Raw genomic sequence first — 16497 nt, 5'->3', positions numbered from 1 at the left:
GTTTCTTCCCTGATGACTCAACTCCTGTAAGAATACATGAAAATACATTTAAAGGATATTTCTTGATGTTCTTCTGTAACCATCACTGTATGGAAAAAGTACTCAGTTTAGAAATACTAAAATATAATTGTACTCTTGTAAAAGTAATAGTCGACATTCAGAATTCTCCTTGAGTCCCTGTAGAGAAGGGTTAGATATTTGAGTTTACCAAGTATCTACAGTAAAAGTACACGTTCTATATGATATTTGTGTATTCCAGTGCCCTCAGTGAACAGGACACACAACAAAACTCCTAATTCGTACACACACACACACACACACACACACACAGTAAAAAATAATCAAAACTACACAGAATCTTTCTTAACAATTTATTGTTTTCCAAAAAAAAGGAATAAAATAATAAAAAGTAATTTCCTCCAAAATAATTTCGTAATGTGAGGAGTTGGACGGTTCGAACAGAGGAAACCTGGAGCTGGTAGCGGGCAGCGTCGCGGTGACACCTCACCCTCCTACCCGCTCCCCTTTCTTGGCCAGCGGAGGAGTCGAAGAGAAGCGGCTTTGGATAAGATGAAGCGGCAGGAAGGGAAGGAAAAGAGGAGAAGACGAGGAGCAGCTACTGACACAACAGGAGACTGTTGGTAGATCTTAAACCTTGGCAACAGAACTACTAACATTTGAAGTTACTAAATTACTGTCGTCTTTCATTCACATGAAATTAAAACTATAAAGTGTCCATCTCCCCTTCAGAGCAAACCTCTATGTGAAATAAGGCATCGGTAGTGCTGTTAGCTGAACAAACGTACTCATGGATCACAAAAGAACGGAACAGGATAACACGGACGCCAAACTACGACAGAGCGAACGGTGAAACGAGGACAGGAGGGGACGAGGGCTTTCACTCTCAGGATGAAGCTCTGCCTGCTTTTCTTCCATACAAGCAAAAACAAGAACGGGGGCGTTCTTTAAAAGACGGCAGCACAAACGTCAGAGGATAAATATCTGGTGAGGCAATGACTTGCTTTATGTACAGAAGAGGTGTGAGAGCTGCGGTTGACAGACTGATATGTTCTGAAGGCTGTTTAGAACGCTTTAGAAGGCAGGAGGGGGTGATTTCTAGCAGGTCATGGAAGGCGGGCGGGGCGGGGGCTACGGCTGGTGATTGGCCATTTATGTGAAGGTGAGGCCAGCCTCATTGTAGACTTTGAAGACCTTCTCGATAGCGTTGACGTAGGCGGCCGTCCGCAGGTCCAGGCCCAGGTTGTACTTGCTTGCTGTGCGCATGATTTGCTAAAAAGACAAAGAGAGAAAATGTTAGCATGTTGGTAACGAGCACTACAAACATCCTGGGTGGTCTGCGGTGAAAACAGTGAGTTAAAGGGACAGCGAGGTTGTTTTGATGTGGGGTTGAACAAGACACCAACGCCCGGTGTAACGTGGTGTCCAGCAGAGAGAAACTCGGGCGCCTCTGCTTCGTTTATTTTGCCATTTAATTTTGGCCTTTATCAAAATGGTCATATATGACAGTGTCGAACATTTTTCAATAAAGTGAATTATTTGCTCAAGGAATTAACCTGCTACCTTCACATATTAACACCAGTGCAAAACTGATGCAAAAATCATCATGGAAAGGGTTTAGTTTGAGTCCAGCACAAAAATTCGCTACATCAGTTTGCACACAGCGGTGATCAGGGACTTGCTCTGCTCTGAGAGCAGCATCAGGCTCAAACACCCCGCATCGGTCGGTTTGTCACTCCAGACGCCGCCGATTGACAAGTGGACGATACAGTGAATGTGCAGGTTTTCAGAATGGGCTTGCATGTGTTTCCTTGGGGAACATTTCCTTCCATTCCGATCCCCAAGGAAGCGCCTGCCTGCCACAAAACCAGAAATGCTGAAAGTTTAGCAGGCAGGTACTTGTTAGTGGCTAAGAGACACGTTTGTGGCGGACAGGCGTCTCTTTGGGGGACATTCCATTCCCCAACCGCTGAACCTCCACATTCCTATGCACAGCTGCAGCCGTAATACCAGGGTAATTTATCTGATATGAATCCACTACACTAGATTAATGGTCATCAGGGTAGTGGTCGAGCTGCTGGCGGCAGAAGCACCACTGCACACGCAGCATTGTTTCTTGTGACATCCCAACTGAACAACGAGCTGTGTGTAGAATTGTAAACGGCCTCTCGTGTTTGGTTTCAGGAGGGAAGTCTCAACTTAGTCCACTGTCGAGCATGAGGCGGCGTGATGACGTACCCGAGCAGATCTCTCCATGGTGTAGGCCAACCCAGAGTGAACGATATCCTTCTCAGAGGCACCCTGCGGAGAGAGGGGGAGAGAGATTGGCCGCCTCAATAGTCAGCGTGGAGTTACGATGTCAGTATTACTACACAGTCATACGGATAAAGCACTGGACATTTGGACACGTTGTTTGACTCACAAAGTAGTCAGAAATACTTTGTTTGTGTAGTTTTGTGCGATAGACGAAATGAATCATGTCTTTGACGCTCCCATGTGATCTGGAAATCGAAACATAGACTCTGACTGACTGAGGCCAACCCACGTACTGACAGATACATCAGCTGTTACCAGCCTATCACAATCTATCCAGTCACTGTATATATTTTCCAATATGCACCAATATTAAAAATATATTTTTTACAGCACATAAAATGCAGAGAACATTGCCGGAGGTTCAAACACCCCGCATCGGTCGGTTTGTCACTCCAGACGCCGCCGACTGACGAGTGGACGAGTCAATGAATGTGCAGGTTTTCAGAAGGGACTTGCATGTGTTTCCTTGTCATTTGGAGGTGAACGCGTAATGGTTTTACTGGTCAGGATTAAACGGAATGAAATGGTTAAGAGAGCAATCGAGTCCTGACACCAAAAAAAATGATGCACTCCGGGTCATTAACAGAACCTGTGAACAAGTTTGTTTACAACAGGAAAAGGAACAGCGCGGAGAAGTGAAGGCACTGTCTTTGTTTGTGCGAGGGTGTGTCGATGCTTGTGCGAGGGTTTGTCGTTGTTTGTGCGAGGGTGTGTCGATGCTTGTGCGAGGGTGTGTCGATGCTTGTGCGAGGGTGTGTCGATGCTTGTGCGAGGGTTTGTCGATGCTTGTGCGAGGGTGTGTCGATGCTTGTGCGAGGGTGTGTCGATGCTTGTGCGAGGGTGTGTCGATGCTTGTGCGAGGGTGTGTCGATGCTTGTGCGAGGGTGTGTGGGAATCAGAAAGTGATACTCACAGCAACTCTGGCCTGGAACTCAGCGGTAGGGACGATGGGGATGGGTCCTCCCTGCTTTCCAAATTTCCTCTCTAAACTTTCCTGTACAGACACTAGAGGGGAGAGTCATAGTCATACAGAGCAAGTCTAGACCACTGATCCTCAATAGGTGGCCAAAAACGCCGTGTTTATATTCCACCCTGCCCTCGCGGTAAATACAGACAGGTACACTGATGATCCACAAGCGACTGCATTTGCACTTCACTCTCACCCCCACCCCGCAGGACACGATATACTGGCTGGAACGCGTCTCCGTGCCAACGATGCACGGACAGCCTGTTACTGAGTCATGCCGAGTTCCCTGCTGCCAGCACAACTTTTTAACTTTCATTTTTGTTTTTGGAGCAGTTTTTAAAATTTGAATCAGTTAGTTAAACTGAAAAGGACATTTGGTTTGGTTGAGATGATTCACGATAGGACAGAAATACCTTTTTCCTTCCTCCTTGTGGTTCTTTGTGTTAAAATTTAAAAGGAGAAGTGTTTTAACCCCTCCTGACATAACGTGTTTGTTTTGGATTCATGACAGGCTATTTTAGTTTGTATGTTTGTTGTTGTTTTAAATGAAAAGTGCATTAGTTTCGAATATTACAGTTCTATCACATGTGGCCTGACCAACCTCAATAAATGGACCTTTGACTCATTGAAGAAATTCTTTGTGGCATTTTAAGATTTATATTTGAGGTCCCCTGGTGTAGACTGTTGTTTTTACAATACGATGCAATGCAATATGAAATAGAAGTACAAGATTTGAGATTCTTCTTTAAAAAAGGACTCAACATGTGATTGGTTTCAGGAAACACTAAGCAGAGGAAACTTTCACATCGTGTTTCTTTTCATTTTTGTCATCTTGGCACCAGGTGATCGACCTCATGATCCACCATCAGAGAGAGTATAAAAGGGGAAGGGGCTGACCAAGCACATCAACTGACACCAGATTTCACCAGAACAACAAACTGTGCCTGAAGTGCAGCAGACTGTTCGATCTGATTTGTCTTCCACCTCCTGTGTTGGAACTGACTAATGATATTGTGTTGATGTACTGGCAGATCGGAGGCGGCGGTTGGACCGGAGCATCAGCCTTCACGCCAAGTTGAGAAGTACCACAACATTGGGAGACCTTCAAGATAAAGTATGACAGCTGATTATGAGCTGATTATGCATGATTTATCAATATTTGCAATCATGTCCCCCCCCCCCTTTTTAAATAGATTTTAACAGATGCTCTCGCTTTTCCACAAGATGCCTCAAGAGAGGACATGCTGACACGCAACACAGACACTCTGTGCTTCAATACAACAAAGAGCGGCCGAAGATGCAACCTGGTGTTCTCTACCACAGAGGCGAGAGTGAACGAATGGATCAGTGTCTTAAGGAGGCGTTATCCTGACCTGAGGGAAACTAGACGGGGTGAGAAGACGATCAGACTCAAGTCCAAAGACGGAAAAAGCACAATCATGATCTATCACAGTGCTTTGATAAGATTTGTGATCAGTGGCAATGCAATGGAAAGGATTGAGAGAGATTTTGATGATTTGAAAAAGGCAGTGGATGAAGTGAAAGAGTTACAAGAACGACTGGCAGCACTCACTACAGCGCAGCAGGATGAAGGTCCTGATGAGCCAGAGGATGAGAACCCACCCCCCACAAAGCCATGAGACGAGATATGACGACTGAGTGGAAAAAAGGGGGAGCGGGGGGGTGGGTAATTGATAATTAGAGCTTTTTTCCCCCTTGTGTATCAATCTTGTGTTGTACAATCAATTTCATTTATTTTCTGATCAAAGTCTGGCTTTGTTGATTATATACTGTTTGAGGGCGGTGTCACAAGAGTTGGTTAAAAGGGAAATACGATATCCAATGCATACGAATCTCTGGTTGTGATTGTGTGTCGGGACCTCGCAGACTCAAGTCTGCTGCAGGAATTACAGAAGCAGTTTTGTACTTACTGAGCAGGTGGTAGTTGGAGTCTCGCTCGTACTTGAAGGCAAGTCTTCCATAGCTGACATGGTTCAGATTCTTCAGCCACTCAAAGTACGACACGGTCACACCGCCAGCGTTCAGGTACATGTCCTGCAGCACCAAACATCACAACCTCAAATGTCTGCCTGTGTGAAATAAGATTTCCTCTGTACTGCAAAAAGAAAATGTTTGTACTTGATTCGAGGTTTTTTTTCTCTCTGAAAAATAAAGACATTTAACCTGTCAAGTGTAAAGGCTGATGTGTCATTATTCTGAAGAGCTGTTCAGACATTCAAGAGGAACAGGAATGAAAAGTTAAGAGGAGTGAAGTTTAAGGAGTGAAGTTTCACCTTAATCACAAGGCCAACAAAATTATTCTTAATAAGCACCAATAAATATGGTTTAGAGAGAGTCAGAAGGCAAAATATGGTGAAACCGAACAACACTGACTAAACTAAATTACAAAGAGTCGTAGCATCAGAGAAAAACATTTGAAGTCTTTAAGTATTTTTTAGTTGTTCTGTTTGTGTTTGCATGGTGTGTCATCCTTGCAGAAGTGCAACTTCAGGGTTGTTGTTTTCTCTGTCTCTATCTATATGACATGACCAGATTCATTTTCTTAAAATCGGCTACAGGATGAGTGGCCCCTGAGGAAACAGCTGGGTAAAGTGTGCACTGCTGCCATCTTGTGTTCACTATGGGAATCCCCCCTCTCTTTTTTTTAAGTCTTTAAGTGATGGAGTACATCACACATCTTCAAAATCTCTTTTTATGCGCAAGCAAGAGAAAAACAAATGAAAGCGCCGGGCAATGCTGCTGTATCTAATGTTTGCTTACAGGAATAACCATGACGTTCTTCTCCAAAAAGACCTTATCAGCATCTGGGGTGGTGGGACCGTTGGCACCCTCAGCGATGATCTGGAGCAAACAAAAAACAGGTTTACTGACCAAATGAAGCCGTCCGCTTTCCTCTTGTGAATTAAAATGAGATAGTAGAAGCATATGTCTGTGTGGTACGTATAACGGGTGCTTGCCTTGGCCTTGATCCTGGGTGCATTGTGACGCGTGAGCTGCTTTTCTCCAGCGGCAGGGATCAGGATGTGGCACTCTGCTTCCAAGATGTTCTCGTCATACGGTTTGGCCCCTGGGAAGCCCACAATAGTGCCGTGTTGCTGTGGACAGTCACCAACAAGCACACAGAGGAAAAAAGTGAAATGTTTCTGCAGGGCTAGCCTGTAGTAAAAAGGGCTTTTACAGAAGCAAAAAACAATCACGTGACGGCGACAATATGATGCAAAAACGCTGCATAACTGCTGCACTTGAAGAAGGCAAAGTGGAGCAGGACAGAGAAAAAGGTAAAGCAGAAAAAGGAAGGGGAGAGAGGTTGGGGGACGGTGGCTGAGCAGGTACCAGCTTGTAATCCTCCAGCTGTTTGGGGTCGATGCCCTCCGGGTTGTAGATGGCTCCATCAATCTCGCCAATGCCGACACACTTGGCTCCAAACCTGTGCAGGTACCTCATGGAGTGGAGACCCACATTACCAAAGCCCTGTGGACAATCATAACCATAATTCAACATCAGGGTCAGAACCAGGAAATGACACCAAAGAATCTTTTTCCAATTGCTGTATCACTTTTGAACCAACTGGAGTTCAGCAAATAAGTACTCTGGTGCCACCATGTGGACAGATTAGATTTTAAGATCCTCGTTTACTGTATCATGACCTGAACTGAGGCCTCACACAGCTGACATGTGCTTGATTAATCTGTTCTTGATAATGAGGATTAAGAAGGCGACAGGCCAAATAAACACAACCAGGACAGACGGGCAGGCAGGAAGCTGTCGAGGAAAAATGCTTCTGGTTAGAAGATACTGTCAAATATGGTCAGTACTAAACGTCCATCACAGTGTAGGAGAGGTAAATATCTACCTTCAGTCTACGTTTTTAAAAACCCAACACGATTAAACCCATGCGAAGCCCCTGTAGATGTAAAATGTCCACAGTCCCACCCATACTGTAACTTAACATTGAGGCAGCGCTGCCAAAAGCGGGGCCTGGGGGCCAAACTTGGCCCATAATATGAAAAAATAAATAAATAAATAATCACATTTAATTAAAACTGAAAACTACAATTTCTGACATTACGTAAATCACTCTGAACACCGTTTTTTTTTTTTTTTGGCCATCAAATACACCTTTATTATAGAGTACAAGGTTAAAAAAAAAGATTATAACTGTCTTGTTAAAGATTAAAATGCTCTTCAAATATGTGGGGTTCCTAATAATCAATTTTTTTTTTTATTATTTGATAAGGCTGCCGACCAAGGGAAAGGGTCTGAATCCCCTGCAGAGGCAGCAGCAGCCTGCTCCCATTGTAAACAACTTTTTTTTTTCATTTTCTATTTTTTTCTCAGACCTCGTGGAACTGCAAGATAAGGAGATCTCAAAAGCTGGTTTGCAAAAGGTCGATTTATTTTTCTTCTGTTTTGTTTTGTTTTTTTTCTCCCACAGGTGCAATGGGCGAGAGAAACATCTTTGTTTTCCTGCTCCACACCAAACTGGAGTGTTTGCTCTCTCCTCACTCACTAAATCTCGAAGAAAATCTAATCTCAGCACAACATAATCCAGACACACGTACACACAAGAGGGATTAGTTTTTTGAACATTACGCGTCATGTTTCAGCTGTTGCAGCTGCTTCTTTGCCTCCTCGATGGCGCCGTCACTGCATCATCCCACCCTTGACGATCTCAACAAGCATCATCCCCTCTCTAAATCGCTGATTGTTTCCTCTTCTGTGCCTATCAAGCCGGGATCCTTTCTGCAGTTCCCGTTTTTACAGGATGCATTTTTGGATTTTGCTGAGTGTTCTGACTCACTGACTGCTTCATAGTGGTAATTATTGAAAGCATTTCAGGCAAAACTACCAGAGCCTTCAGAAAGTCTCAGCGCTGGTTTATGGAAAGTGAGGAGCCCCCATGCGACGAAAGGAAGAGAAACAACAAGAGAGGACATTTCTCCCATTATACGCTTAAGAGTGTAACATCTATTAAGAGATCTGAGATAGACCTTTTAGTCATATAATGTTCAATATTTACCACAGGGCTCTTGTATTCATTTTTATCAGCTCTTTAGAAACAACACACCTCTCTGGTTATCAATACTACAACTGCAAGTCAGCTAAGTCTTTCAAATTTCATTATTGTTTATATACAACTTTTAAAAATCACAAAAACAAAAATACTGTTAACTGGTTTCACAATGATTTCTTTTTCATTAATAAAAGGAGGGAAGCTCCTTTAGTTGCTCCCGTCTGCTTGCTAGGGGAGATCAAGGTCAGGCTAAAACAGATGGCATGGCTCTGAATGAGACAAAGCTCTCCAACTCTTCAGATGAAAACTTAATCCTGAGAGCAAATATCTGAAAAGCACGTCACATTCCTCTCTAGTGACGGTCAAACCATGCTCTCGTGTATACCTGGACGATAAAAGTCTTGTCCTGGAAGCCGGGGTTTAGTCCCAGCATGCTCATGTAGGAGGCCTCATTGATGAAGTTCTCAATCCCGTGGAAAACTCCACGACCGGTGGCTGAGATACGACCATGGATTCCTCCCTGGCTGATGGGCTTTCCAGTCACACAGGCATGGGCATTGATGTCCTGCAAGCGCGCACACGCACACACACACACACACACACGCACACAAAGTCGGAAAAATAATCAGACCATGAATCATTAACAAATTTGTAATTTTGCCCACAGGTTAATAAGGTGGTTTTTACAGCTTCTCTTAAGGCCATTCAGGCTTTGAAGCAGATCATTTAAGCAAACACAGCCCAAAATATAATGTTCTAAATAAATAATAAATAAAATAAATGATGGCACCAAATCTGTCTTTTATATTTGCAAAGAGAAATTGAAAAACGAACAGGGAGCACATCTGAATTGAGCTCTGACACTGTTAGAGATGACATCATAGCAACATCTGTAGAAGCCAACATGTGTGTTCCTCAGTAAAATGTGGTACTTCAAGAAGTCATTTTTGCAATCCAACAGAGGATTACAAAACGGCCTCTAGTGGCCTTTAATGGTACTGCATTTTTTAAAAGCCTCACTTTCATCAGCTTCAGCTTTCGGCCCTGGTGAGTCACACACATGAGAGGCTGTGTGTTCAGCTGAGTGAACATCAGTGAACACGACCCAGAGCGCTCTCCCCCCCAGACACCCAGAGCAGGAATGTGTCACCCACTTCAAAGTCCTGCCAAGGGTATCTGGCACAGAGAGCACATGGCTGGGTAAGGCAGGGGGACGTTAAGAGGAGAGCAGAAGGGTAGAATGTGCGTCATCAGAAGAAGGCAAGATTGTTTGTTTGTTGTAGCGCAATGTATTACATGACATCATGTCAGAGGCGTCAATCACATCCTGCACACACGACAATCACCTGACTTCCCCTCAGGTTGATAGTGAGCTCATTGTTTTGATTCACTTGAACTCTCACTGTATAATTTGAGCCCGTTTTCGGAAGCAAAACTTCTAAAAATCCAGGCTACACCACTTAATGGCAACCTGCTTCGCCTGCCACCAAGCTGTCCCCTAAACCAGGTTATCAGTCCCTCCAGGACGCAGGGGAGTTTTATTGTAATCGTTGCGGTAAATGAGCAATGATCTTTTCTTTAAAATTGCGACAAAATCTAAGTTGGGTTTTTTTTTTTGAGTGATTTTTCTTTTCTGTAAAATTGAAATGTCAACATTGCAATTCATGTTAATCTGAACATGCCCCTTAACAGTTGTGTAGCTGCCGCTGATAAGAGCTGCATGTTTACCTGTTGCCCTGACGACCCACAGGTTATGCACGATTCAAATACATCTGAGAAGAACTGTTTATGTAATTATTATCTACATAATCAATCCTCTGCTATCATGCAGCTGTGATACAAACATGAACGTGTGTTCAAACAGGCAGGGCAAATATTTTCCATAGTTTGACAGCTTTTGATAGGAGGGAGATGAACTGAAAACACAAATGCATCCAAGCCTCAGTAAAGTTGCTTTCAAGAGAGAAGGAAAGACTCTGTGGTCTGGTGAGAAGGGAGAGGCAGGAAACCACCGTTCATAGTTTAATGTGACTCATTCCTTCCAAATTTGGGCTGTTTTTTTTTTTTTTTTTAATATGCAAGGCAAAAACTTAGCCAAGTTTATACAGATTGGTTTTGTACACTCAGAACTCACAGTGTGCGCAATTGTGTTGGCATATGTGTCGGCAATCCAGGACATTTCCCTCTCTCCTGTGCTCATGTCTGGAGCTGGGACGTCGATGCCAGGTCCTGGTCAAGGAAAGACCACGGGAGGGGAAGGAAAGTGGGAGAGTTTAGTGAAACACGCCAGCCATTGTACAGGAATTCATAACAGTACATATTTCAGACACAGACAGAGAATGGACACCGATTGCCTGAACATTCACATCCTCAAAAGCGGAGAGGGGTGGTGGTTACTGCATGACTGATGTATTATATACAATATGAAACCTGTCAGTGGTTCTCATGCTTTGGCTGATTGCTGTGGTGCATGTGCCCTGCAGGGCTCCATATTGCTGTGCAAGCTCCAGGAACAGGCACTTAGGGGGGGTGGGGAATGGGGCAAGTGAGAGCCAGAAGGATCCCAGAATTTGTTGCTAGGGGGTCTGATCAAGTTCATGGCACACACACACTGATGTGTGCAAAAGACAAAAATGGAGTCACTTTTATAACACCAAATGGTGTAATTACTGCCATCTAAGAGCACATGGTAGGCAGCGTCATGTGGCTTTTTGCTGTGGTTGAACTGATCTGATTAAAACACCAGCGCGCGTCCAGCCAGGGGAGAACAAACAGGCTTCTACTGAACCAGTGCATGCATCTTTGAGGAATTCATACTTCAGTAGTTCAATATGAACATTTACACTTGATTCCCTGTGTCTTTTTACAATAATTAATGGTCTTCTTCTTCTTCATTGGACATAGTCTTACCCTGAGCTGTCCTAACCTGAAGGAACATTCCACTACAGCCAGTTTAACTCCCCTATTTGCTTTTTCCTTTTTAATTTCTTGTGAAAAAACTGTGTAAATTTTGCCGTTCCGTGTTGTGTCCCTTCTTGTTGCTCCAGATAAATCACACGAAGATCATTAGACCTCCTTTCATGGGGTAAAACTGAATGCAGAACTTGCACCAAACACCAAGGCGGTACGACACGCTACAAACATAAACACACACACACACACACACACACACACACACACACACACACACACACACACACACACACACACACACACACACACACACACACACACACACACACACACACACACAAGCTCACCAATGAAACCCTTCTTGGCCAACTCAATTGTGAATCTCCTGGTAATCTTCTCCAGCTCATTATCCTGTGAGAGAGACGGAGACAGAGACAGGGAGACAGAGAGAGAAGTGAGTAGCGGGAAAAAAAAAAGTCCAATTCTTTCTTTTGTTTTGATTCTCGCGGCGTTACACAACCATCTTCTGTGATTCTTATTATAATAAATCTAAAAGAATCAAGTGACCCAAGTTCTAGACAAGAACTTGTGGCATACAAATAAAATCCAGCTGAAATGAATCGCAGTGTATCCCATTTGGTGCGACACCAGTTCAAGGCAGCAGTAGCAGCAGCAGACCGACATGTTTCTTCTTCCAGTGAACTGACACAATATCCAGTGAGTCTAAACGAGCCCTTACTTTGATCACCTCTATCAACACAAGTACCTAAATGCCTTCCCGTGATACAACAGAAGGCTAAACCAGCAGTTTAAAAATGATGCGTATACATCGAAATACTACCACATACTGAAGCAGTCCTTTAATGACCCAGCAGCTCTTCAAGCTCAAAAATTCACTCTCAAATCTGACGACGGCTGCAAAGATGCTTGATTAGCAACAAGACAAACTGCTGCCTGTGCTCGCCACTGTCTTTTACTCAGGGACAACAAAAGAAGACTGATAAGATTTTGATGTCTTTCCATTCTATTCCATTCAGGGCTTTCACACCTATCCTGAGTAGTCTGTTTGAACTGAACTCTGGTCCATTAACGTGTGTGGTTCATTGCGGCAGGTATGAATATAGTTATCGTATCAGACGTGGATCTAAACAACAAGGCATGCACGCATAGTATTCCCGTGATGATTTATTCTAAGCTAAGACAACTCAGCTAACGCCTTCAGTTTTCATCAAGTTAATCAAACATCTACCTGGTGGTGAAAATACGGCTTCATTTCTTAAACTTCTGTCTCATGAAACTTCTGATTGAGTTTTGGCACTTCACTGTGGCTGGGGTGTTTATCTGCTGGTTGCATATGTGCAGGGCGTATACCTGCTGCTCCCCAGGCAAGATCTGTCCTCAGTTCATGGAACAAAAGTCATCCAATTAATTGCTGTTCATGTAAACCCACCAATTGTCCTGAAAATATCCTTGGCAGATTGCACGCGAGACAGGGCGTTACAAAAAACATGTTCTGCAGTCAGAATATCAGTAAATCAGTAATTTGGTCACAAAGAAAAAAAAAGTCCTGTTCGCTGAATTTGTCTGACATCTCATTTAGCGGAATGTCTGGATAAGTTTGTGGCACGTGTGAGAGAGCAGAGGGTTGACACTTGAAGGCTTACAGAGTAATTCCTGGTGTTGATCTTGACTCCAGCCTTGGCTCCCCCAAATGGCACATCTAGAGGAGAACACATGGAACATTGAGATGTACAAGCACTTTAACTTTCAGCAAAACAGGGAAACTCAAAACTGGATAAAGATCCAGGGCTGTTCTGGCGAAGCAAATATTCAAATAATAAACGGCTGAGAACACTCACCTACAACAGCACACTTGTAGGTCATCAGAGAGGCCAGAGCTTTCACCTCATCCACAGACACATCTGTACTGTAACGGATACCTGAGGGAAACACGACAGCTTCAGGATTTGTTTACAACACATCCACTGTTCTGAAGAAAACTTGAAGCAAGAAAACTGTATGAAAGGCCTTTTTTCTGTTCCTGAAATGATCTTCGTATGCTATGAAACACATTTCTTAATTTGTATCTAACAGTTTTGATATTATCTCACAGAGTACACGTTTTCTGATATTCACAGATATATTAAAAACGTTCTCTTTTTCTTTCTTTTTTTTTAGCTACAAACGAAATGCAGAAACATGCCTAAATTGATTTAAAAATGATGTAGCATAGCGTGTCCAGTAGTGTGTGCTCTGGCAACTCTGCCTCGTTTATTTTACTACTTTATTTTGAAAGGTCATGGACACTTTTTTTTTTTAAAATTAAGTAATTTGTTTCTGAAATTAGCCTTCTACCTTAACATGGTCATATGGGTACAAAATTAGTGCCCAATTGAAATAAAAAAGGGTCTATTTTATTGTCCAGCACAAAAATTCCCTTTATCTGTTGCACATATTGGTGCTCTAAAATTAATATTGGGCTCAAAAATCCCACATTTATCAGGCTCTACTAGAAACACGCTACTCTTGTTTGTTTGCTATCTAGCAAAGAGTCATTTTAAATTGTGTATCTGCTGCGGCCCAATCGATGCTTGTTTTTTTTTCGTAGAAAGTGCAGTTGCACAGGGCCCACTTCAAGTACATTACACTTATTAAAATCAATCCGCTTTATCTGCACGGCAACGGAATAACTCTGCGCAATGCAGGAATTTTTTTTTTAATAGCAATGTGATGTGATCATCCAACAGTCCAAGACCCAAAGATTTTTTATGATCCGTCATGATTGACAAAAAAAAGTACAATAATCAGGAAATAGCAGGTTTGACATTTCCTTGAAAAATAAAACATTATGATAATAGCAAGGAATTTATTTCGAAAATACCTGGATAGCAGCATCACTAGCTACTTTCAACAGGCCATCAAATATTTCAACTCCAACGTGGGCATGAATTACCAGCCCACGCTGATGCTGCCTCCACTTGTAAAAGGAAATTCCAACAACTGAGAAATTCATGGATAGCAGACAAAGGCCAGCATCTTAATCTACAAATAAAGCTTAAAATAATAACCCACAACTTCAGCAAGTTGTGAACAGCAAGAGCAAACCCCACCAGTTGAAGTCACTCCTTCCTGTTGTCTGGAGTTTACCACAGTTGTCATGGTTACATGTGTAGGCCAACTTGTGAGCAGAATCACAGGGGCTCTTACGTGGTCGCACAACTCTCATTTCATTGGCACAGTACGCGGGGGGGGGGGGGGGGGGTTGCGCAATTGCGCACCGACACCAAATATAGCTCACACAGAGCCGCCAGCCAAGGGCAAAGAGCACAAAGAGGATCCGGCATAGAGGGACAAAAAGTCTTGGTTCTGTGTCTTCAAGCGCAATAACAATGCAGGAAGCAAAGCAAACCCCACCCACTTGTATGCCATGGGCCAACCTCCTGCCATTTATGTCTATCTAAGGCCTTCCGATCCCACTTTGTTTTAATGTTGAATCAAAACCACACAAAAAAAATCATGATCTTTTCAGCACTCCTGTCATTATTTTTTTCCATTCTTTAAAAAAAAGAAAGAAAGAAAGAAAGAACAGCTGAGTTACCATAAGCACCAGCTCATGGTAGAAGAATCCTGAGCTTAGGGAAAAAAAATTAAAGAGGGAAGAAAGACAAGCACCCATCCCCCGTCTAACCATCACCCTGTCTATCCACTCTACATGGAGAGCAGCTCTGTGCAAATAACAGTTACGTTAAAGGATGTTTGCTTGAATGGTCGTCTTTGGGTCATCCTGTTTCTGCTGCAACTGGGACGTGTAATGTAATGTCAAAATATAACGGTGGTTTTTATGGCTAAAATTCATCTTCAAAATTAGGATATTGGAGATAAACTGTTGTCATGCGATCAACAGAATAGTTTCATTTTGGCATTTTTTGGGGGGAGGCAAAACAGGTACCTAGGTACCTTTCTCACACACACACACACACACACACACACACACACACACACACACACACACACACACACACACACTCGCGATTACATTCCAGATATTCATACCCAGTCAACGGAGAGTCAACGGAAAGCGGTGTGGTCCGTCCCTAAAAAGGGGCGTATGGCCAACTGGTGCGCATGAAAAACAGACTTTGCACTTTGCCGTTTATTCTGATGTGAGCAAAGTCAAGGGTCCAATCTATGCAATACATCAATGATTAAACCCACTGGAAAACAGCAGTTCTAAGACCGACCGTACCAGGAGTTCAGCTTGATGGACTTACTGCCCTAGCACGCCAAGCAAAGGTTAACTGTACCTTGGATCTTGAGTAGGCAAACAGGAAACTCATCAGTAATGCTATCACTCCAATGCTACCACCGTGTCCTCTGAATGACAAAGTGGGCTTTTAGGACATGGACAGAGGCTATTACACTCCTATTAAAGTTACAGACTGATATTACCTCTCTAATGGATCTCCCACTGAAAATCTCACCCGTCTCTCTCTTTCACCGAGCAAGGCTCGTCAAAATAATCACCGTAATCTTGTCTCACACGCCAAACAATTAGACGTTAACGACTCTTTGAAGAGGTGCAGTTGCATTATTACAGTGATATATTGTCCTATCGGTGTCATAAAACAGTCTCAAAAAATAAACAATAGTTTTCAGGAAAAATGTGTCCTCCAACAGACGGCCCCCCGCGGAGCCGGTGTGGTCAAAGTCTCTGCCCCTTAGAAAGGCAATTTTTCTGCCATGGTAGAAGTTCTTGTTCACTGGCTCAACAAGTTAATTCCAGGAGTGTCTTTTTGGAGCAGCGCCACTTGTTAAGTGTCATAGCTTTTGTTTTGATTTGGAGATAAAAAATAAATACATTGATCACCGACAAGACATTTAGCATTTGCTGTTATTTCATAATTTGGTGCCTAACTTTAATATGGATGTCATAAATGTTGTGTGTGCGTGCGTGTGCGTGCGTGTGTGCGTGTGCACGCGTGCGTGCATATAGTCTTGTGCAGAAATATGCTTCCCAAGAATAGGTCTAGAGTTACTACATCAAGCAGGTGCAGTCCAAGAGTCCCGTAGTCTTAAATACCAGGACAGTGTCCACTCCACAGTTCAAGCCTGCCCTCTGACTGCCTGCCTTCATGGCTCGTCTCTTTCAACTGAGAATACCTCCACCGCACCCTCCCCCACCTGTCACAGTGCTGACAAATAGGAGCGCCAGAAAACACAAACGCCCTGTCCCCATCTCTCTCACACC

General features: G+C 43.3%; 1 protein-coding gene across 2 annotated transcripts in view; it reads right to left on the bottom strand.

Moving 5' to 3' along the window:
- Window positions 1-357: 357 nt before the first annotated feature.
- The window catches only part of glud1b (glutamate dehydrogenase 1b), a 17459-nt gene continuing 1319 nt past the window's right edge, over window positions 358-16497 (bottom strand). For both annotated transcript variants that reach the window (XM_086196164.1, XM_086196163.1), the window contains 12 exons: window positions 13109-13189; window positions 12914-12969; window positions 11597-11660; window positions 10471-10565; window positions 8722-8901; window positions 6656-6793; window positions 6280-6417; window positions 6083-6163; window positions 5233-5356; window positions 3248-3339; window positions 2257-2319; window positions 358-1290 (listed from right to left, as the gene is read on the bottom strand). In XM_086196164.1, the coding sequence (XP_086052290.1) occupies window positions 1171-1290; window positions 2257-2319; window positions 3248-3339; window positions 5233-5356; window positions 6083-6163; window positions 6280-6417; window positions 6656-6793; window positions 8722-8901; window positions 10471-10565; window positions 11597-11660; window positions 12914-12969; window positions 13109-13189 (1232 nt within the window). In that variant the 3' untranslated portion in view covers window positions 358-1170. The remainder of the gene's footprint in view (window positions 1291-2256; window positions 2320-3247; window positions 3340-5232; window positions 5357-6082; window positions 6164-6279; window positions 6418-6655; window positions 6794-8721; window positions 8902-10470; window positions 10566-11596; window positions 11661-12913; window positions 12970-13108; window positions 13190-16497) is intronic.

Source organism: Aulostomus chinensis, chromosome 23 (assembly GCF_037954235.1).
Source record: "Aulostomus chinensis isolate RoL2024-O1b breed Wild chromosome 23, RoL_Achi_v1.0, whole genome shotgun sequence".
Taxonomy (NCBI): Eukaryota; Metazoa; Chordata; class Actinopteri; order Syngnathiformes; family Aulostomidae; genus Aulostomus; species Aulostomus chinensis.
This window is presented reverse-complemented; position numbering and strand designations above follow the sequence as displayed.